The sequence below is a fragment of the Phocoena phocoena genome, chromosome 13 (genome assembly GCF_963924675.1).
Source record: "Phocoena phocoena chromosome 13, mPhoPho1.1, whole genome shotgun sequence".
NCBI lineage: Eukaryota > Metazoa > Chordata > Mammalia > Artiodactyla > Phocoenidae > Phocoena > Phocoena phocoena.
In genome coordinates, this window is record NC_089231.1 from 60581664 (window position 1) to 60600256 (window position 18593).

At 44.6% G+C, this 18593-nt stretch overlaps 1 protein-coding gene across 1 annotated transcript in view; it reads right to left on the reverse strand.

The window, feature by feature from the left end:
- Positions 1-18593, reverse strand: part of PPP4R1 (protein phosphatase 4 regulatory subunit 1) — a 42009-nt gene that overhangs the window by 12369 nt on the left and 11047 nt on the right. Inside the window, exons 8-12 of the mRNA XM_065889881.1 lie at positions 11947-12458; positions 6983-7137; positions 5539-5634; positions 3836-4021; positions 2059-2220 (exon numbers count right to left, since the gene is read on the reverse strand). Coding sequence (XP_065745953.1) covers positions 2059-2220; positions 3836-4021; positions 5539-5634; positions 6983-7137; positions 11947-12458 — 1111 coding nt within the window. The remainder of the gene's footprint in view (positions 1-2058; positions 2221-3835; positions 4022-5538; positions 5635-6982; positions 7138-11946; positions 12459-18593) is intronic.

An 18593-nucleotide genomic window follows, 5' to 3' on the forward strand; every position in this document is an offset into this window, starting at 1 on the left:
CACAGATGGCCAACAAACACATGAAAGAATGCTCAACATCATTAACCACTAGAGAAATGCAAATCTAAACTACGAGATATCATCTCACACCGGTCAGAACGGCCACCATCAAAAAATCTACAAACAATAAATGCTGGAGAGGATGTGGAGAAAAGGGAACCCTCTTGCACTGTTGGTGGGAATGTAAATTGATACAGCCACTATGGAGAACAGTATGGAGGTTCCTTAAAAAACTAAAAATAGAACTACCATACGACCCAGCAATCCCACTATTGGGCATAAACCCTGAGAAAACCATAATTCAAAAAGAGTCATGTGTCAAAATGTTCACTGCAGCTCTTTTTACAATAGCCAGGAGATGGAAGCAACCTAAGTGTCCAGCAACAGATGAACGGATAAAGAAGATGTGGCACATATATACAATAGACTATTACTCAGCCATAAAAAGGAACGAAACTGAGTTATGTGTAGTGAGGTGGATGGACCCAGAGATTGTCATACAGAGTGAAGTAAGTCAGAAAGAGAAAAACAAATACCGTATGCTAACACATATATATGGAATCTAAAAAAAAAAAAAAAAAAAGATCAGAAGAACCCAGGGGCAAGACGGGAATAAAGATGCAGACCTACTAGAGAATGGACTTGAGGATACGGGGAGGGGGAAGGGTGAGCTGTGACAAAGTGAGACAGTGGCATGGACATATATACACTACCAAACGTAAAACAGATAGTGGGAAGCAGCCGCATAGCACAGGGAGATCAGCTCGGTGCTTTGTGACCACCTAGAGGGGTGGGATAGGGAGGGTGGGAGGGAGGGAGATGCAAGAGATATGAGGACATAATGTATATGTATAACTGATTCACTTTGTTATAAAGCAGAAACTGACACACCATGGTAAAGCAATTATACTCCAATAAAGATGTTAAAAAACAAACAAAAAAACCCGACAGAAATAGATTACATTACACGGAATAAAAAAGTAATTCTGGAGTCCACACATATTAAAAAAAACTTCCAAAAAGGCAGAGGAAGAGAAGGGAAAGGTTATCTTTACAGGAGATACTAACTAGTAAACACAGAAGGAATTACAAAGAACAGAAAATTAGTATTTTACAACTCACACAGTAACAAGTGATTCAGGCAAGAATCAGGTACAGATGCAGAAATGCAAAAGCACTGTGTGAAGGACTCAGGGAAAGAAATGTTCAGAGTTTGAAAGAATCGCCCACTGAGGAGTCAATAACCTCGATGGAAAAGTGAGCTGACCCATGGCCACGGGACCGGACTCAGCATCACCAGGGACCCAAGAGCCAACATCGTGTTACCCCTGACGCAACCCAGGGACCTAGGTAGAGAGGCAATACTCTTGGCAGACAACACCTGTTTAACCTGAATCTAACTGTGTGACAGCGCTCAGGCAATTTCAAATTGGGGGGCATTCTCCAAAACCACTGGCTTGGCCCCTTCAAAAAGGTCCATGACATTACAGGTGAAAAGTCAGGGAAACTGTCCTAGATTTAAGATGGCTAAAGAGACGTGGTATTTAAATTCTATGTGCAATTCCCCACTGGATTCTGAGTTGAGGGAACATTATTGGGGCAATTAGAGCAATTTCAATTATGATACTTCTGCACCTCAAACTTTACGACTACAATAGTTCTCCAGGATTAAACAATTTGTAAAGTCAGCGCTGCTCCTGTCAGAGACCAGAGATCCACATCAGAGCGGTGAGGACACACTACAGAAGGCTTAATGTCCATGTAATTTCCTACATGTTAGTTCAGTAATTATGAGAAAAAAGGTACAAATGTTTGTAACCATGATCTAATGTCATTTAAAAATGAAATTTAGCGTAATTTTTAAATTCAACACTGAGGTGACACTAGCAAAACTGATCAGAATGGGACTATTTTTTAACCACATGGTACCATCAAAGTCATGGCGACATTTGTTACACAGAACATACAGAAACCTATCTTGATGGCAGCATAAAGTCAAAACTTTAACTCTACAGTAGAATTTTAGTGTGTTTTTATACAAAAGAACTTAAAAATTACCTTTAGAAAATCATGCAAGTGTTTAAGGACACCTATCCTGACTTCATCGAGGTCTTTTAAAAATCCATTAAAAATTGGAACCAGATCTGCAGCTGTCAACTGATCTCCAAGGATGACTGCAAGTTCGTGGATGGAGAAGGCTAAGGTCCTTCGAACTTTCCACTGCAGAAATAAAGACAACTGCGTGAGTAAGCTGATCACAAAGTCTTGGTACTTTAACTTTTGCACAATGTATGAAGGTTAATTTATTATATCTGAATGTTATTAATCTCAAGTTAAATCAGAATAAAATAGTAATAATAGATACTAAGTTTTTTTTTTTTTTTTTTTTGATACTAAGTTTTAAATGCCTACTTTCTATCAAAAACTGGCAGAAAAATGCAAAATCCCTGCACAGTATATGTTATCCCCCTTTCACTTAGGAAGGAAAAAAATGCTTGGAGATCACTGGTGGTGAAGCCTGTGTAGCTCTCAGAGCACTGGATGCCCAATTTCCTGGCGTCCCACATGGATCGAAGGCTGGCTGGTGTGCCTCTCCCTGCGCTGGCCCTCCCGACTCTGCACAGACTACCCTGGATTAAAAACAACCACAAAACTCGTTTTAAAGAACTGGCAATTAAAGAGATACAAGATTGGAAAAATCTCTTGCGGGCAGCCCTGGAACAGAACACCGGAACAGAAATGTGCTCCATTTACAGGAGACTTTATATGTCAAAAACATCTTTTTCTTCATGTGGCCTTAATTTTAAAAAGTTTACTTTCTTATTTAGTTTAAAACTTTACCTGCTGAGAAGCTGTTTAGAACAAAGGCTTTATCCCCGCCCCCAAACACAAGAACCTGTTCTTGAGATAATATGCTGTACCCATGTTCAATGTATCAAATGGGAGAAGGCAGGATGTTTGGATAAGCCCTACCCATCCAGAGCCGTCCCCGTCACCAGCAGCTCCGAGAGTCCACAGAATAAAGGTGGAAAGCCACTCAAACAGAGGGTGAAACACTCGTTGGTCTGTATGTTACACAGTTCCACCCCTGTGTGTCCCACGTCCAGTTCCACCCCTGAGGGCTGAGCAGGGATCACCTTCTCCAGAGGTCGGAGGAGGGACTTAAACTATGTTCCCAAGGGGACTCTTGACTTCCAACTTGCCAAGTCAACTGAGACACCGAGGGATAACCATTCACAACTCAGTATAAATTAGTCTCAGCAGATGCCTTCGAATAACTGAGAGATGAAGGTCGCTGAAGGAAAAGGGACCTGGGTGTATAGAAGACAGACCCAAGGGCGGGGGGAGGTGAAGTCGGCAAAGCCTGGGAAAACAGCCACAAAGAGCCACAAACGACCAAGGGTCAATGTTTCCCATTTCTTGTTTCTCAAACGGGTGGTGGTGGTGAGCACGTGTGCACAAACGGGCACGCACACACCCATCCACCTTCTCCCACCCGCACTGCGCTGCCCGCTGGGCCCAGACCCTGGCAACCCGAACACGACTGCAGTCCTGCTAAGGTTGAAAAATATCAGGGAGGAAGCATTTATAACACTGTTTCTGGGGTAAAAAGAAACCCTATATTCTCAAGAATTAATCTGCACGTAAACTTTAGACAACAGCAGCTTTGAGTTAGGAACCTCAGCAGGTCAAACGGGAAGCTAATTCTAGCACTTCAGACAAAAAAGAAGAGAGGCTGCTCAGGTGGAGGGAGGAGCCTGGACCCACGGGGGAGTGCTCTGGTGTCACCGGCAAGCTCTCTGCACGTGAGGGAGCGTGGACAGGGGCCCCGCACCTGCATGTCGGAGGCCAGCGTCTCGTAGGTCTCGCGCAGGCAGTGCCAGTTCTGCCGGCCCAGCGTCAGTGCCACGCCCGGCAGGCTGTACGCGCAGTGCTTGGCGATCTCCGTGTCCACTGTCTGTGCCCGGGAGGGGTCGGTCATGGAGAGATACTGATCCAGCAGGGCCTGGGGCACAACGTCCTAACCAAGAGAGAGTGCAGACTTTGTAAACTAGGCACACTTGCACCTCATACAGTAGTGAAAAACCAATCTCCAAGTTTCAGGTTTCCAATAACTGAAAAGAGATAAGAAAACATGCTAAGGGAGATACATGTATAAATGAATAAAAGCAGCTTCAAGGAGGAAAACAACAAACAAGATCTTAAAACAGAAAACAGTTTAGAGGATGATGAGAGCTGCTTACTAAATTTAAGAGATACATTAAAAATAAGATCAGCGCCTTTCAGTGCTGGCAGAGATTGCAGAGTCTGAGGTAACCTACTGAATGAGGCTAACCTAGTGGATGAGGCTATCCTAGCAGATGAGGCTAAGCAGGCCCTCTTCTGCACTGTCACCAACAAGGATCTTAAAACGACAACAACAACCGCCTTTAGATGGAAATTTAGCAATTATCTATAGAAACTTAAAGTGTACATACCTCTAACCACTTGTATAAATGTGAGGACAAGAAGAACATATCTACGATCTTGCTTATGTATGCGAAATATAGCTTTGGAAGGAGCTACAAAATAAAGATAAAACTGGCTGCTTTAGGGGAAAAGCAAAGTGGGTGCTGGAGGAGAAAAGCTAAGGAGGAAGCTGAATTCTGAAGTTTGTAAACGTATTATCTATTTTTAAAAAATAAAATGGAAATTCATTAAAGGAATGAGACAATCTGTATGCACTGGCTTGAAAAAGCATGTTTTAAAACACTATGAATACCAACTCCATTTTTAATAAATAGAACAAACAAAAACAAAGGACTCGCCCCCTTTGACCTAGGCAATCTACTTATAATAATGCACAGACAGTCCCAGGAGCAAAGCACAGGCATGATCACGATGAACATGGCTTTACTTGTAATATCACAGCACACCTACACCTGGACGCCCGTCCCAGCCCTGCTCACGCGGGGCCGCGTGGGTGCTGTGCTGGGGGGGCGGGGGGGGCGGCAGTCTGTGCTCCTGTGCAAAGAGCTCCAAGACACGACTCTTTAAAAAAGAAAAGAAAAAAGAAAGACAGGCGTCACCACATTCCAACGACCCCACACGTAAAGCCTCCGATTCGAGTCACCCTGCCAGCCGACAGCACTTTACAGCGGCTCTGGGCCGCACTCCCACGTTCTCCTCTCTGAAGTCAAGCTCTGCCTTACAATCCTTGGCAACTCAGGCATGAAGACCCGGGCGCGATGGCCTGGCTCTATGTGTCTTTGAAAGAGACAGGTGCACGCCGACGCGCGGGCGCGTCCGCCTAGGCGCGCTGAGGACATACAGGAGGACCCAGGGTCGCGGTCACCCTGGAGGGGAAGGGGTCACAGGTGTGAGAAGAGGAAGATTTCTGCTTATATTTTACTCGACCGCTTGAATTTTCTTATCAGAAGTATGATAGATCAACCCTCATTTTCAAAACATTATCAGAAGGGCCAAATTTGGTGAGAAATGGGTTTAAAAGTGGACTTAACAACACCCACACAAAGTAAAGAGTTTTGGGTCACCTACCTGCACTTTAGCTCTCCTTTCCTCATCGGGGCTAAAACCACCACTGGTGCCCGAGTCTGAATCATCATGAATATAGCGAAGGGCGGACTCCATATTCTGTTGGGAGAGAACGGTCACGTGAAGAACTGTCCTGTCTGTGAGTTCCCTTCATTTAAACCATCTTACTAAGTTACTCACCTTTCAAGGCCGCCAGAAGATAAGAATACGTACAAATTCTTCATGCTTTTAAACATTTATAAACAGACCTAAGACCTCATAAGAATTCCCTTGCCTTAAATCAAACTTTCAGAATAGGTTGCTAAAGGTATGAAAATAAATTCCAGAACAAATGTAATTAAAAAGTAAATTTAGAAGTAATTTTGAAAAGGTCCCAATATCTAAAATTAGCTATCAATAAAACAGTATTTAGAGGTTGCTTTAGGCAACTGTTGTATGGTATGTCACACACAGTTTTTCTTCTACTATTTCTATTCCTGGCTATTTCTAGTTTCACAAACATACTGGGCTGGCCCAAAAGTTCATTCGGGGTTGTCATGCGATGTTACAGGAAAACCCAAACCGACTTTCTGGCCGACCCAATACTTTTGTAACAGCCCCCACCAACCCCAAAATGAAAACAAAACACCTTCTAAAACTCAGATAAAGTACTAAAATCTCCGATGATGCTAAGTGGGCAGGGTTGCATTCTGAAGCCCTGGTTTTACGCAAGATTTCTAGCTACACTGGGTGTCACCTAACAGAAAACAAGCCAGGAATCCACCGGGGCCCTGGGACCCCCGTGCCCCCATGCGTATGAGGCCCCCCTCCCTGAGCTCAGCGTCCAGGCCGCTCTGACCCGAGACCACCTGCCTCTGGCCACCAGCATGTGTTCCTTCTCCCGCCGACACACACAAGGGATGAGAACTACTGACACCGCGTGGTGCTGGCTTGGTGGGGGGTCGGGGGGTTCGGGAAGGACGGTGCAGGACACAGGCAGGCGGGCTGGTCACAGTACCCACCCGCACACTCCAGGGTCCAGATAATCCCGCAACACGGCCTCAAGTCCCGGTCTTCCGCTCAGAACACCGTGCTGCTCGCTGCAGTGAAATGGTCCCATCAGAAACAAAGCACCCCTCCAAAAAGAAAAGGGAAGAGTTAATTACTCTTGATACAGGGCTTTGTCTCCAGCAAGATTATTTCACTGCAGTGAGCCACACCCACACCGAAGCTGCGGAGTGGTCATGTAGACAGTCCCGGGCTGACTATTAACTCCAAGCTCTGGACATGACACTCATGTCACAGAGACAGGACGTGGTGACGATGACTTTTACTTTATGCAGAAGGGAGACGGAGAAAACCAGCGACAGACAGGACGTGGTAACTGGGCCGTGACGAGCACCACGGCTGCCCCGCAAACGGCACCGGGGCCACCCAGCTCACTGTGCACGCCCTGCGGAGCCCTCACCTCGACGGTCTCGCTCGTCAAAGGCCCGGCGGTGCCGTGGTCAAGTCTGCAGCCAAGGAGCTCATCCTGCGGGGCCCTCCGGGCAGCCTCGCTGGCCTCGTCGCTGGTGTCCAGGCTGGAGGCGCGCAGGGCGGCGGCCAGCACGTCCACCTGCGCTGTGGGCAGAACGACAGGCCTGTGAGCGTGGGGCCGCGGGTGCCCGGGCTCTCCCTGTGCAGGGTTATGGGATCAATGAGACGCAGTGCTTTTGGGACACTGCCATCGAAAAGCTGGAAAAAACCTCTACTGTGGTCAATCATTAGTTCTCCGAGGGCAAAAAGTAGAAAGCTAATATGCTTTCATGAGATTAAAAACGTTTACCCACTACTGTACATTATTCTGCGTTAGTATGAAAAGAGAGATGCTATCTAGTCAATTTCAGGGTCAGTGAACTATGTTTTGGGAACGCATGAGCGGGACTGGCGAGGCTTACTTACTAAGCTATCTTAGCAGGAGAGCCGTCACACAGACCCTGCCAACATAAAACAAGGGGAATTACAAAGATTTCTGTGGCTGTTACATTTAAACATCTCATATCTCATTCCGGTTTATTTTACTTTTCTCTAATTCTTTTTGAAAGTGAAATGAGTGACTTGTCCCAAACACAGGGATCCCAAACAAGCCCTGTCTCGCTCGCAGGAAACCAAAATGACAGATAACCAAGCAGCAGCCCTGAAGTGTGGCAAATGGCATCGTCTACGTTTTGAGTTACATCTTCTTTATGAAAGTCATTCAAAGTGAAGATAAAGCATTCTTCCTTCCCCCCAACATAAATGAGGAATTTAGCAAAAAGAAATTGTGTAGCATTACTTCAAGTAACAATCCACCTGGATGCTCAAAATATAGGAATTTATAAAGTTTACCTGCAAGTTTATTTAGTACAAAGATTAGAAAGTGTGCTCCCACTCTACTTAAAGATTATTAAAAAGCAATCAGTATTTTATTAAGATAACCTATTACCATGCTATAGCATTTATAAAATTCTAGTTAAGTATACAAGGTACCCAGCAAGAGAGACACAAGAAACATACAGGATGATGACCTAACTGAAGGTGTCTCATCATGAAAAGTTACTCACGGAAAGCATCCTCATTCTTTTGGGGATTTCAGCTGCAATTTGTACTAACCTAATCCTTTACTCACTTCAGCTCCCCTTTTAGAATCCTCCAAATTTCCACAATGAAATCACAGCAGAACTAAAGGAGGCTGACGGCCTGGAACATGCTTTTTGCCCCCGTAGACGCAGGCGGGGGGTGTGAGGGTGGGCTCCCTCACGCATCGCGACCTGTTCCTGGGAAGCCTTTCACAGAACACGCCTCACACCGGCCACCAACCTGAGTAAACGACAGCCTCCTCCTTGTCTATGTTATTCTGTACCTTTAGGTTTGTACGTTCACAAAAGTTTCAGTGAGTCACACTGAGGTTACCTCCTTCAAAAGACTGGTACAAAGGTCATGAGGACGACCTCATGCCCACTCACGGAGAGCCCGTGGCCCCGGAGAACCCAGGCTTGCCTGAGACTCAGCGGATGGCTCCCCACGACCAGCGGAAGGAAACTGAGGCACAGGCCTTCACCACGTCTGCGTTTTCCTCACGATGCGGGCGGAAACCCCAGGATCAGAGCCCACGCGGTCCCTGGTGACTTGCGCTCAGAATCGGAGACAGCCTGGAACCTGGAATTTCCTGCCCCCCCTGAAGTGCTGGTCTGGCTGAGCTCACCCTTTCCATCTCTGACTCTCGCACACCGTCCTGGAGGTTAGTCACAAGTTCCTAACAATTTCTTGCTTACAATCAACGAACAATATGATTTTTCGGACCACAACTGCCCAGTGGACCCAGTTATTCCACTGGCCCCAACGAAACTGGAGGCAGCTCTGTACTTGCTGGCCTGGCCAGCTCCCCTCTGCAGTCTGTGAACTGGCCACAGCCAATCAAACCGGCACCGGTCACTATTCAGCCGTGGCTCAATCCTAAATCAGCCTGGCGATGCCACACGCCAGAGAGTTTGGAAAAGGGGCTCTCTTTCACCTTCTTCCCATTTTACTACCCCCCTTTCTCTCCTTCCACATAGGATCTACTTCTGTCCCACAGCTGAGAAAGGGCCTTCTTTTTCTGACAGGAACATCTCATTCTAGCTCCTGGAAACACTTAAGTTTTTTGATTAGAGACCCACAAAGAAAAAAAAAATTAATCTATCAATGCTTCAAAGAAGGTAAGAGTTAAATTGGTATGACTGTGAAGCAAAGGCTGCCTTAGAGGGAAAAAAAAACCCAACGCTTGCTCTTGTTTCCCATGACATTCCCACCAAACAGCATGGAAAAGAACAAGGGACCCAGTGGCTCGTGAAAGCAGAAACTCGACTCTGAGGGTCCACCCCACCCTGACGGTCCCCTGCCCCCAGTCAAGAATACACACACGCAACATAACTAGTTGAGTCCCTGGCCAGAACTTAGTTTCCAATTTGGGGTTAATTCTGCCTTTCAAAAAGGTAGACATTCTCTGACAGACTGCTCACAACCACAGATTAGGAAAGAAAAAGCACCCCCAGTTAAGGTACACCCTTCAAAAACCCAAAACACCTTCTAATAGTATGAAAAGTCAGAAATAGTTACTACAATTAACACGGGCTCAACATGCCCTCATGCTCAGGAATCCTGCAGCCGAAGCCCTCCCGCCCCCAGCCCTGCCCACCGATGTTTTCCTGCAGAACATCTGACACAGGCAGTTTTCACATTAGGTGTCTCACCCTCTGTGCTCTCTGAGGCTGGGATTTCTGTCTGGTCTGCTGCTGGTACATATTCACTGCCTGGAAGAGTAGCTGGCACATAATAGGTGCTCGATAAGTGATGCTGGATGAATCAGTCAATGAATATGTTACAGAAGTTTCAACATTATGGACAGAAAGAACAACATGACAAATTTAAACTGTAACAGGTGTAAGAGCTGCATTAGAAAGAGAACTGATTAAATCACAATATAGTATTACTACTAAAATCTCAATCGCAGCCTGTAAAGTGTAAGTCAAACCGTGTTAGTCACCTTCTGAAACACCAAGTCATATCCTGAAACTCATGTGTGTCCATGTAGGGCTTTTAAAAAAGCAAACTATGCATATTACTTTCAGCTTATTTGTTAAAAAAAGAGAATTTAAAGTAGCTTATTCAGTATTTCCATTAATATTTAGTAGGTGTCTACTACGTGTCAGAGAACCGACTAGCAGGGGTGTACAGGGAGAGCTCCCAGAACGGGCCAAAGGCCAGTTAGGAATCTTTCTTCCATAAAGCTAAGGAGCGTACAAAAAACAAGACGTGAGAGTTACTGAAGTTTGATCGACTGAACAAAACTTAAGTTGACAAATAATAAAATTTATTTCAACAAAAGCAGAAACCCGTAAAGACAACGTTTATCAAGAGCTGACCACCCCAAGATGTGCACATCTGAGGTGTAATTCTGTCTCCGTCCTCCTCATCTGGGGTGGAAGGGAGATGGCAAAGGCAAGATTCTGATGAACATTCTAATTTGTCAAACAAAACCAAGCCTCAGTATTTGCTACATCACCAGGTTGTCATAAAATGCAGAATTCTGGGCTCAAGGTGGTAAAAATCAAGGGCAGGAGCCACAATGAGGAACTAGCGAGAGCAGTGAAGCTGTGAGGTTTTCAGAGAAAATAATCCACCGCGAGGGATAGAAAATAGGACATTCTACGGAAAACACTCATAAGGAGGAGGAATGAACTACTGGTCCACGAATGGCGAGGATAAACTGCAGACACAGACTCAAAAGAGGCTCACGGCGCCCGATACTATTCACAGCATTCTGGAAAAGGTGACTGTCTGCCAGTTAAATTAAAATAACTTTCAACCATCACGGATATGAATTTGCCTTTAATCAAACAAATCATTTAGTTTTTCTCCAAGCATAAAATTACCATAGGAAATCTTTAAAAATCATGATACGTTAAAGCCAAATAAAGATAACTGCTAATATCACCTCCACTGATGAAATTTTCCAAGTTTAAACACAACAAGTTTTGCGTGTTTTAGAAGGACACTGAAGGTTTCCCTTTGTCTGCTTTAAAAATAGGTATTTTGCTAACATTGAGCAAACTGACAGTTTAGAAATTTTAGCTTCTAGAATGAACAAGGACAAAAAAAAAATCCACAAAGTGATAAAGGATCTGAAGACTTGCAGTTTGGGGATTTTTCAAAATTGTTTTTTGTTTTACGGTAACATTTCACAGGTTACCGTGCTCAGTAGGAGCTCTGATGTCGCTGGCATCAGGTTCCTACCCCCAGACCGTAAACCACCCCCTGGCCCCGGCAGGCAGAGTGGGGTGGCCTGGGACCTCGTTCCCACACTCCTATTCCACTGAGTGAGAGCAACTTGTTATTTTCACACACAACAACCTTCAAGGCTGCCGTTCACAATGGCAGAATCCAGGTGACACAAGTGTAACCCAATGGAACAAGGTCCAACTGAGAAACAAAGACACCAGCAGGCCCCTCGCAAACGCCCACAGCTCTTAAAACACCACGTTCCACAGGAAGATACGTATCTTTGTCCACTGCTAACAGACTACAGTCTTTCCGTAAAACACAGCACTGCATCTGCTGTTTATAAAAAGGTTTATGAGATCCAGAGCAGAAGAGTTAAGGCAGGACTCAAGGGTTAAAATTGTAAAAACAGTGAGTGAGCGTGAACAAGTCAGAGAGCGATTTGGGAACCAACACATCTGTACATGCTACACTTAGCAACACAGTAACGGGCTCATCTGGAATTTATTTCCTAAAATTCAGACTAATCACATTTATCCAGACAAGAATACATGATGACAATGGTCAAAATAGATTTTTAAAAGGCAATTTTTCTGGGGAAAAAGTCAGAAAATAACATTTTTTATCAGAATAAAGAACCAACTCCCATACCTTTCACGTCGGGATCGTCAATGTGTGGCTCCAGATTTTCTATCATCTCTTCCAGCTCCTTTCTGGTGGCCATGGTGATGTTTGCAGAAGCCGGGGCGGTGGCTTCAGGCGTTCCCTCCAGCCCCTCGGGGCCGAGTTTGTTCCCAGAGCCCTGCTCCAGCTCCACATCTAGATCTATTTCAGGAAGAGGAGTCCTCCAGAAGTGAAAGGAGTTGTACAACTCCTGATCCAGGGGAGCTGAGTCCTGCGCACTGTCGCCCACCTCCAACCGAGAGGCAGACCTGCAGGTGCCGGGCTTTTTATCATCCTCGTTACTAGCTGCCTCCTGATGAGGCTCTGAGGACAAAGGACAAGGTAATGAGCTGTCCCCTGGAGGCTTCCTAGGGCTTTCAGCACCAATGTCCGGGTCCAGCGCACCTTCCAGTTTGACACTGGAATTAAAAACAGTGGGGTCTGTAGGAACATCCTCTAGCCTGATCTGCGCATCCTCTGGGACTTCTTCACCTCTGGTCCTTTTATTGTGTTATTTGGGAAAAAGAAAGTGAAAGTATAAAAATAATTACTGAAAAAAAAAAACAATGAAAGATACTACATAAAGCATTTAGACAAGTATTAAAAATGACAAATTATCCACACAAATTCAGTAGTTTATTTAGATTACTGATAATGCTTCTTTTTCCATCAGTTGTTCTGTGCTCAGAGATGTAAACATCTGTTAAGTCTAGATATTAAAATATTATGTAATAGTTGGAGGAGATAACATTTAAGAACCCCGGGATTCTATAATACCATGCTAATTTCAATAATAAAAAAAACTAAAAAGAAATAGTAAGAAGATAAATTCTCACAATGCATTTTAAGCTAAATACATAGTAAAAATTATCTGATTTTTAGGATCATGGTATTGCCACTGTGCTCCAATGACCTATCAAAAAGCTGAGAATTAAAACCTCCTTGCTTACACAGAAAAAAAAAAAAACCTCTACACAGCATTAGAAAAGATCCTTATTTACTATCTCGCAAAATACATTAAAGTCCACTTAAGTGTAAATAGTTATTTTTATTCCTTCCACACTTTCAGCTCTACTCCCAAAAGTTTTCCCCCCTGCAGCCATGACTTAATTGACAGAGAGGTAGGTGGTACAAGCCCCGGGACCACAGCCCATGGGTCACCGCCATCCACCACCTACACAGAGGCTCTAACGGCCCCTCAGAGTTTATCTGACTCAATTACCCTTAACAAACGCATGCTGAGCACCTACTAGGAGCCAGGGAGCGACACTGGTGGTGAGGGTTCCTATGTGAATGAGAGGCAGCTGCTGCTCCTGAGATTAGCATCAGAGGCAAACGCTTCCTGCAGAGTGGTAAGGAGGGAGCAAGGACACCGAGCTTGGAGGCAGATGCGCCAGCTGCAAGGAAAGGCTTTCCAGGGAATGACAGGAGCCGTGGGTGGAGCAACCAACACGTGCTTAGGAGGCTAAGGGAAAACCCGCAGCATATGCAAAGGCAGGGGTGACAGGAGAGGTGCCACACCTTCAGGAAACGGCGATGAGTTTACGACGGCTCAGAGAGGGAACCGATGGAAAAGTGAAAAGTCGGCGGAGCCACTGCGCCCCACACTAAACACCTCCGGAACGTACCCTAGGGTACAGGAGACAAGGCAGGGGTGAAGAGAGTTCCATTTTCAGATGCGTTCTTTCGGAAAGGCCGCCGGGAAGCAGGACAGGAGGTGCGCCAGGTGGCAGGGAGTCCAGCAGAGCACGTGAGGAGAGGCAGGGACGCCCTTCTGAACAGGGCGGCGTGTCGGGGCTACAGAAGATGGCAACACACTCAAATGACGCCAACGCCAACACGACTGCTCACTTCCCGCTCGCGGGGCATGAGAAGCAAAGAGAGGAACCTGTGAAGATTTCCAGATTTCTGGCCCGAGCGACTGAACAGGTGCTGGTGGCACCGACTGCAAGTGAAAAACACCAGGGCAGTTTGAGGAGGGGGTTTCAGTCTGGATGGGCTGAGTCGGGATCTACATGGAATTCCAGGCGGTGACGTCCCTGGGAAACTGGTCAGAGCCCAGACAGACTGGAGGGCACCTCAGAAGGACTGGCCTGCATGTGTGTCATGACAGTTGTGCAGAGTGACGAAGAGCACGGCATTCCTCCTGTACAAGAGGATGCCTCAGACGAGCGTTCTTCAGGCTCAGAGAAAAAGGTCAGAAGAGGTGAAGAACTGAAAACACAGGAGACTGATGGAATCACTGATAAAGCAATGTCTTTCTGAGAAGGAAGACTAGGGGCTCGAGAACACAGGTGGACAGATTAAATGGGTGAAGAGACAGCTCTTTCTAAGAAACACGAAAGGGAACTGAGGATGGATATGTAGGTAAATTTGTCAGGTGAGGGTGGGGTGCTCCCCTGAAACATGGGCCCTTAAATATACACAATGAAAGACATTAAACAGGAGGCTCACCTGGCCTGTGCCCTGGAGGTGACGTTACCACCGACATGATATCCCAGTTACAGAGCCACCATATGTGCTCTCAGGAGATCACCAACTTCCCTGATTGCACTTTATCTCATAGTAATGTTCACACTGTTTTCAGAAACGAATTTTTTTAAAAACACGTGATTATTTAAAAAATATATTTTTTAGATATAGATAAAAATATTTAATACCTCATCCGAAAACATGACCACACAGTGATAGCATTTAAAATTCTGGTGTTTCTCCACCATGCTTATAATCATGAAATACATAACATGCACACATAAACTGCGAGAACTCGAGTCTCACCCAGCACTGGCGCTGCAGATTCCACATTTACTCCTCATTCATAAAATGAGGGACTGGCCTTGATGTCTGTAGCATCCTTTCCCTCTCCAAAACAGTCCCGAAGCAAGGGCTCTTATGCAAAATAAGTGTCTTCTATATGTGTATGAATTACGTGGTATTTTCCAATCACGACTTTATTAATTTTTTCTTTTGTTTTAAAAACGAGTGGGATAATGGGTAAAATCTGAATAAAATCTCTAGATGACAGTATTGTATCTATGTTAATTTCTTAATTTTGGTAATTAGAGTCTGGTTATGTATTAGTATCTGTGTTTTGAGGAGTGAAATATTGAAGGAAGGTAAAAAGAATATCATGTCTAAAACTTATCTCAAAGAATTCAGAAAAAAAAAATAATAAAGCAAGTATGGTAAAATGTTAACATCTGGAGAATCTGAAAGAAGTGTTTATGGGATTCTTTGGCTATTTTTACAGTTTTTCTGATATCATGCAAACTGTAATTTTAAAATTATAGTAGGGACTTCCCTGGTGGCGCAGTGGTTAAGAATCTGCCTGCCAGTGCAGGGGACACGGGTTCGAGCCCTGGTCCGGGAAGATGCCACATGCCGCGGACCAACTAAGCCCGTACGCTACAACTGCTGAGCCTGCGCTCTCGAGCCCACGAGCCACAACTACTGGGCCCGCGTGCCTAGAGCCCACGCTCCGCATCAAGAGAAGCCACTGCAATGAGAAGCCCGCGTACCACAACGAAGAGTAGCCCCTGCTCGTTGCAACTAGAGAAAGCTCACGCGCAGCAATGAAGACCCAACGCAGCCAAAAATAAATAAATAAATATTTTAAAATTAAAAAAAATAAGAATTATAGTAACAGGACATTGTTTGGTGGTGGTGGGGAGCAAATGGCTGAAACTTAAGACTTCACTTGTTATCTGATGAATTTAAGAAACTTCCACTTAAAATTCACAAAAAGAACCCAATTAAAAGGCCATTTAGTATGGAAAACTATTCCAAGGGCCTGAAGTTCCTGGATCACTATCTCATCTTAGCATTAAAATTAAATTTTAATATTCTCAGCAGGAAAAACAAAGAGAATCACCGGCCAAGTCATTCTATTTGCCTTATGAAAAATTACTAGTTTGTCCCAAGTTCAAACTCCTCGTATGGTTTTAAAGAGACAAAAACATTTTCCCTCATATGAAATTCTGGGAAGTATTAAATTCTGTACAAATAAACCGTCTGCTTCAAAATAAACCGTCAAAAATATAAATTCTCTAAATACATTTTTTCCTGGAGCTGGGGAACAGTCAGTGCACAATCAAGTGAATTCTGACATTCCTAACGGTCGGTCTGGCAAACGCTATCATACAAGCAAACGCTATTCTGAGGAGAATGGAGGAGACTGAGGGCTCGCATGAGGAGCGGAGTAGCCCAGCTCCTCGCAGGTGTAGGGAACAAGTGCGGCAGAGCGTCAGCCAGAAACGCATCTCCTCGGTGCCTACGTAAGCTGAGAGTCAGTATCTTCAGAGACCTGGTGACTCAAGACTGTGGCCTAGGAAAGTGCCCTGGGAACATCTGGTCCCAGACACTGCATCCTGAGATGAGAGCAGACACAGCCTCCAGGTGCTGTGACTTCATAATGGAGTCTCAACATCAGTGAAATACTGCCAGATTTGTACCAGTAACAATTTTACTTACACATAGTTAGCTTGAAGCTAAACTGACAAAAACTAGCAAGAGCAGTGCAGTTACTTAAGGCTTTTGAGAGAAAATCTATTATTTTCTAACAATAACTCATTCTACATTTATCATGTGCCGAGCATGTACCAGGCCTGGTGAAGGCGTCAGAATACACAAAGATAAAAACCAGGCTGCTACGCGGGGGGACCTGCAGTCCCCTGGATGAATGTGTGCAAAATACACAGCCAAGAGATATGACTAAAACCAGTGCTCGTGCACCAGTGCTATGAACAGCCAGGATGCAAAAGCTCTGAATTTCCTCCAAGATTCTTGGAGGTAGTTTGTCCAGACATTCTCTCTGTTAAATGAGGTGTGGGTGAAACAGGATGGCGTCCCAGACAGAAAGAGGGAGAACCCAAAGAAGGCAATGTATTCGGAGAGCGGTGTAATAGCTGGTTTAACTAAACAGAAAAGAGGCTGCACATTTCACATAACTTAAAAGTGCAAATCTGAATGCTTAACTCTGTTTCTGGAAGCACAGCTTTTATTAACACCTTCAAAGAAGTATGAACAGCCTGATCAAGGGTGAGTGAGAGATAAACCTGGTATTTTATAAAGTCAGAGGTTTATAATCAATAAATGCTTCAAAGAGTATTAAGTGATATTAAATGTTTCCAGGATCAGATGAAACCCTACAGAAGAAATAAACAGTAGCAGAAATATATTGCCAAAAACTTGCTTATTTTGTGAGATATTCGTTTGAGAAATCTGAATTCTAGGAAACTGAGAGGACCTCGAGAACGGGAACCAAGTCCTGGTTCATCTGTCTACAGTCGCTGGTTCATAGTAGGTGCTCAATTAATTTTTGCATAATTAACCAATCAGTCAACCTTAAATAATGAAACTAGATTTAAGACAGCTCAAAACAAAAGCCAGTGCAGTATTTAAGAGAGGGCAAATTAGCTAATGGCTCTGAGATTAATAATACCTAGGACTACACAACAGCTTTTACAATATTTAACAGAACTCCTTTCTCAGCCAGGAACTGTCTCCCTTACATCATTAACACAATTCAATAAAGTCTAATAATATACTGAGAATCCAATGCTACAAATAGTATTGACTTGACACTAAGACAGACCTCATTACAATGGAAGAGGAGTTAAAGTTTGTAGCTAAAAGATAATTAACTGCCTTTAAATAGCTCTTCCAATAATGTCCTATACCGGCAGTTAGCAAAACTACCGGCCATGGTAGCCACACCAACTGTCTTTGTCAATAAAGTTTTACTGGAACACAGCTGAGCTCATGCATCATGGACTGTCTACGGCTGCTCCCACACTGCAGGAGTTCTGACGGAGATCGAACATATTTACTGCGTGGTCTTTTACAGGAAGTTTGCTGACCCCGTCCTAATAATTCTCTGTAAATTTATATCACTTCCTAGACTCTCTCCAGATACAAAAATAAATAAAAGCTATGCAACAGTCTTCATACAATTAGTACCATTAGGGAAAAGGTCGCTGACTTCAAAACTGAAGAGCAGGTAACACCTCTCCCCTCCCCACTTCATCACTCTGTCACATTCCCTGCAGCAGCTGTTTTCAAAACAATGGACAATGGCTTCCCTGGTGGCGCAGCGGTTGAGAGTCTGCCTGCCGATGCAGGAGACACAGGTTCGTGCCCCGGTCTGGGAGGATTCCACATGCTGCGGAGCGGCTGGGCCCGAGGGCCGTGGCTGCTGGGCCTGCGCGTCTGGAGCCTGTGCTCTGCAACGGGAGAGGCCCGTGTACCGCAAAAAAAAAAAAAAAAAAAAAAAAAAAAAGAACCGACGGACTTTTCTTGCTAGGAAGACAGGTTTAGAGTGATTTTTCTTCCTTTACAAAATACAGTACCTCAGGTTTGTTTGGCTATTCAGCAGGATGGTAGGAGAATGGGCAAAAAGGTAAAACAAGGCAGCAGAAAAGAAAGGAAGAACTGCCAAATCAAAACACCAAGAAAACAAATATCACGGTATTTGTATAAATATGCCCAGCACCAAGCTACAGAAGAAAATGTCCATTAGCATCATGACAAGGGAGGACAAGGCACTCTGGTAACTCAGGCATTACAGGCAGGGCTGTTTCAGAAACAAGCACTAACTGAGCTCAAGTTCACACCTGTCAAAGTCTGTGCGTTATTTC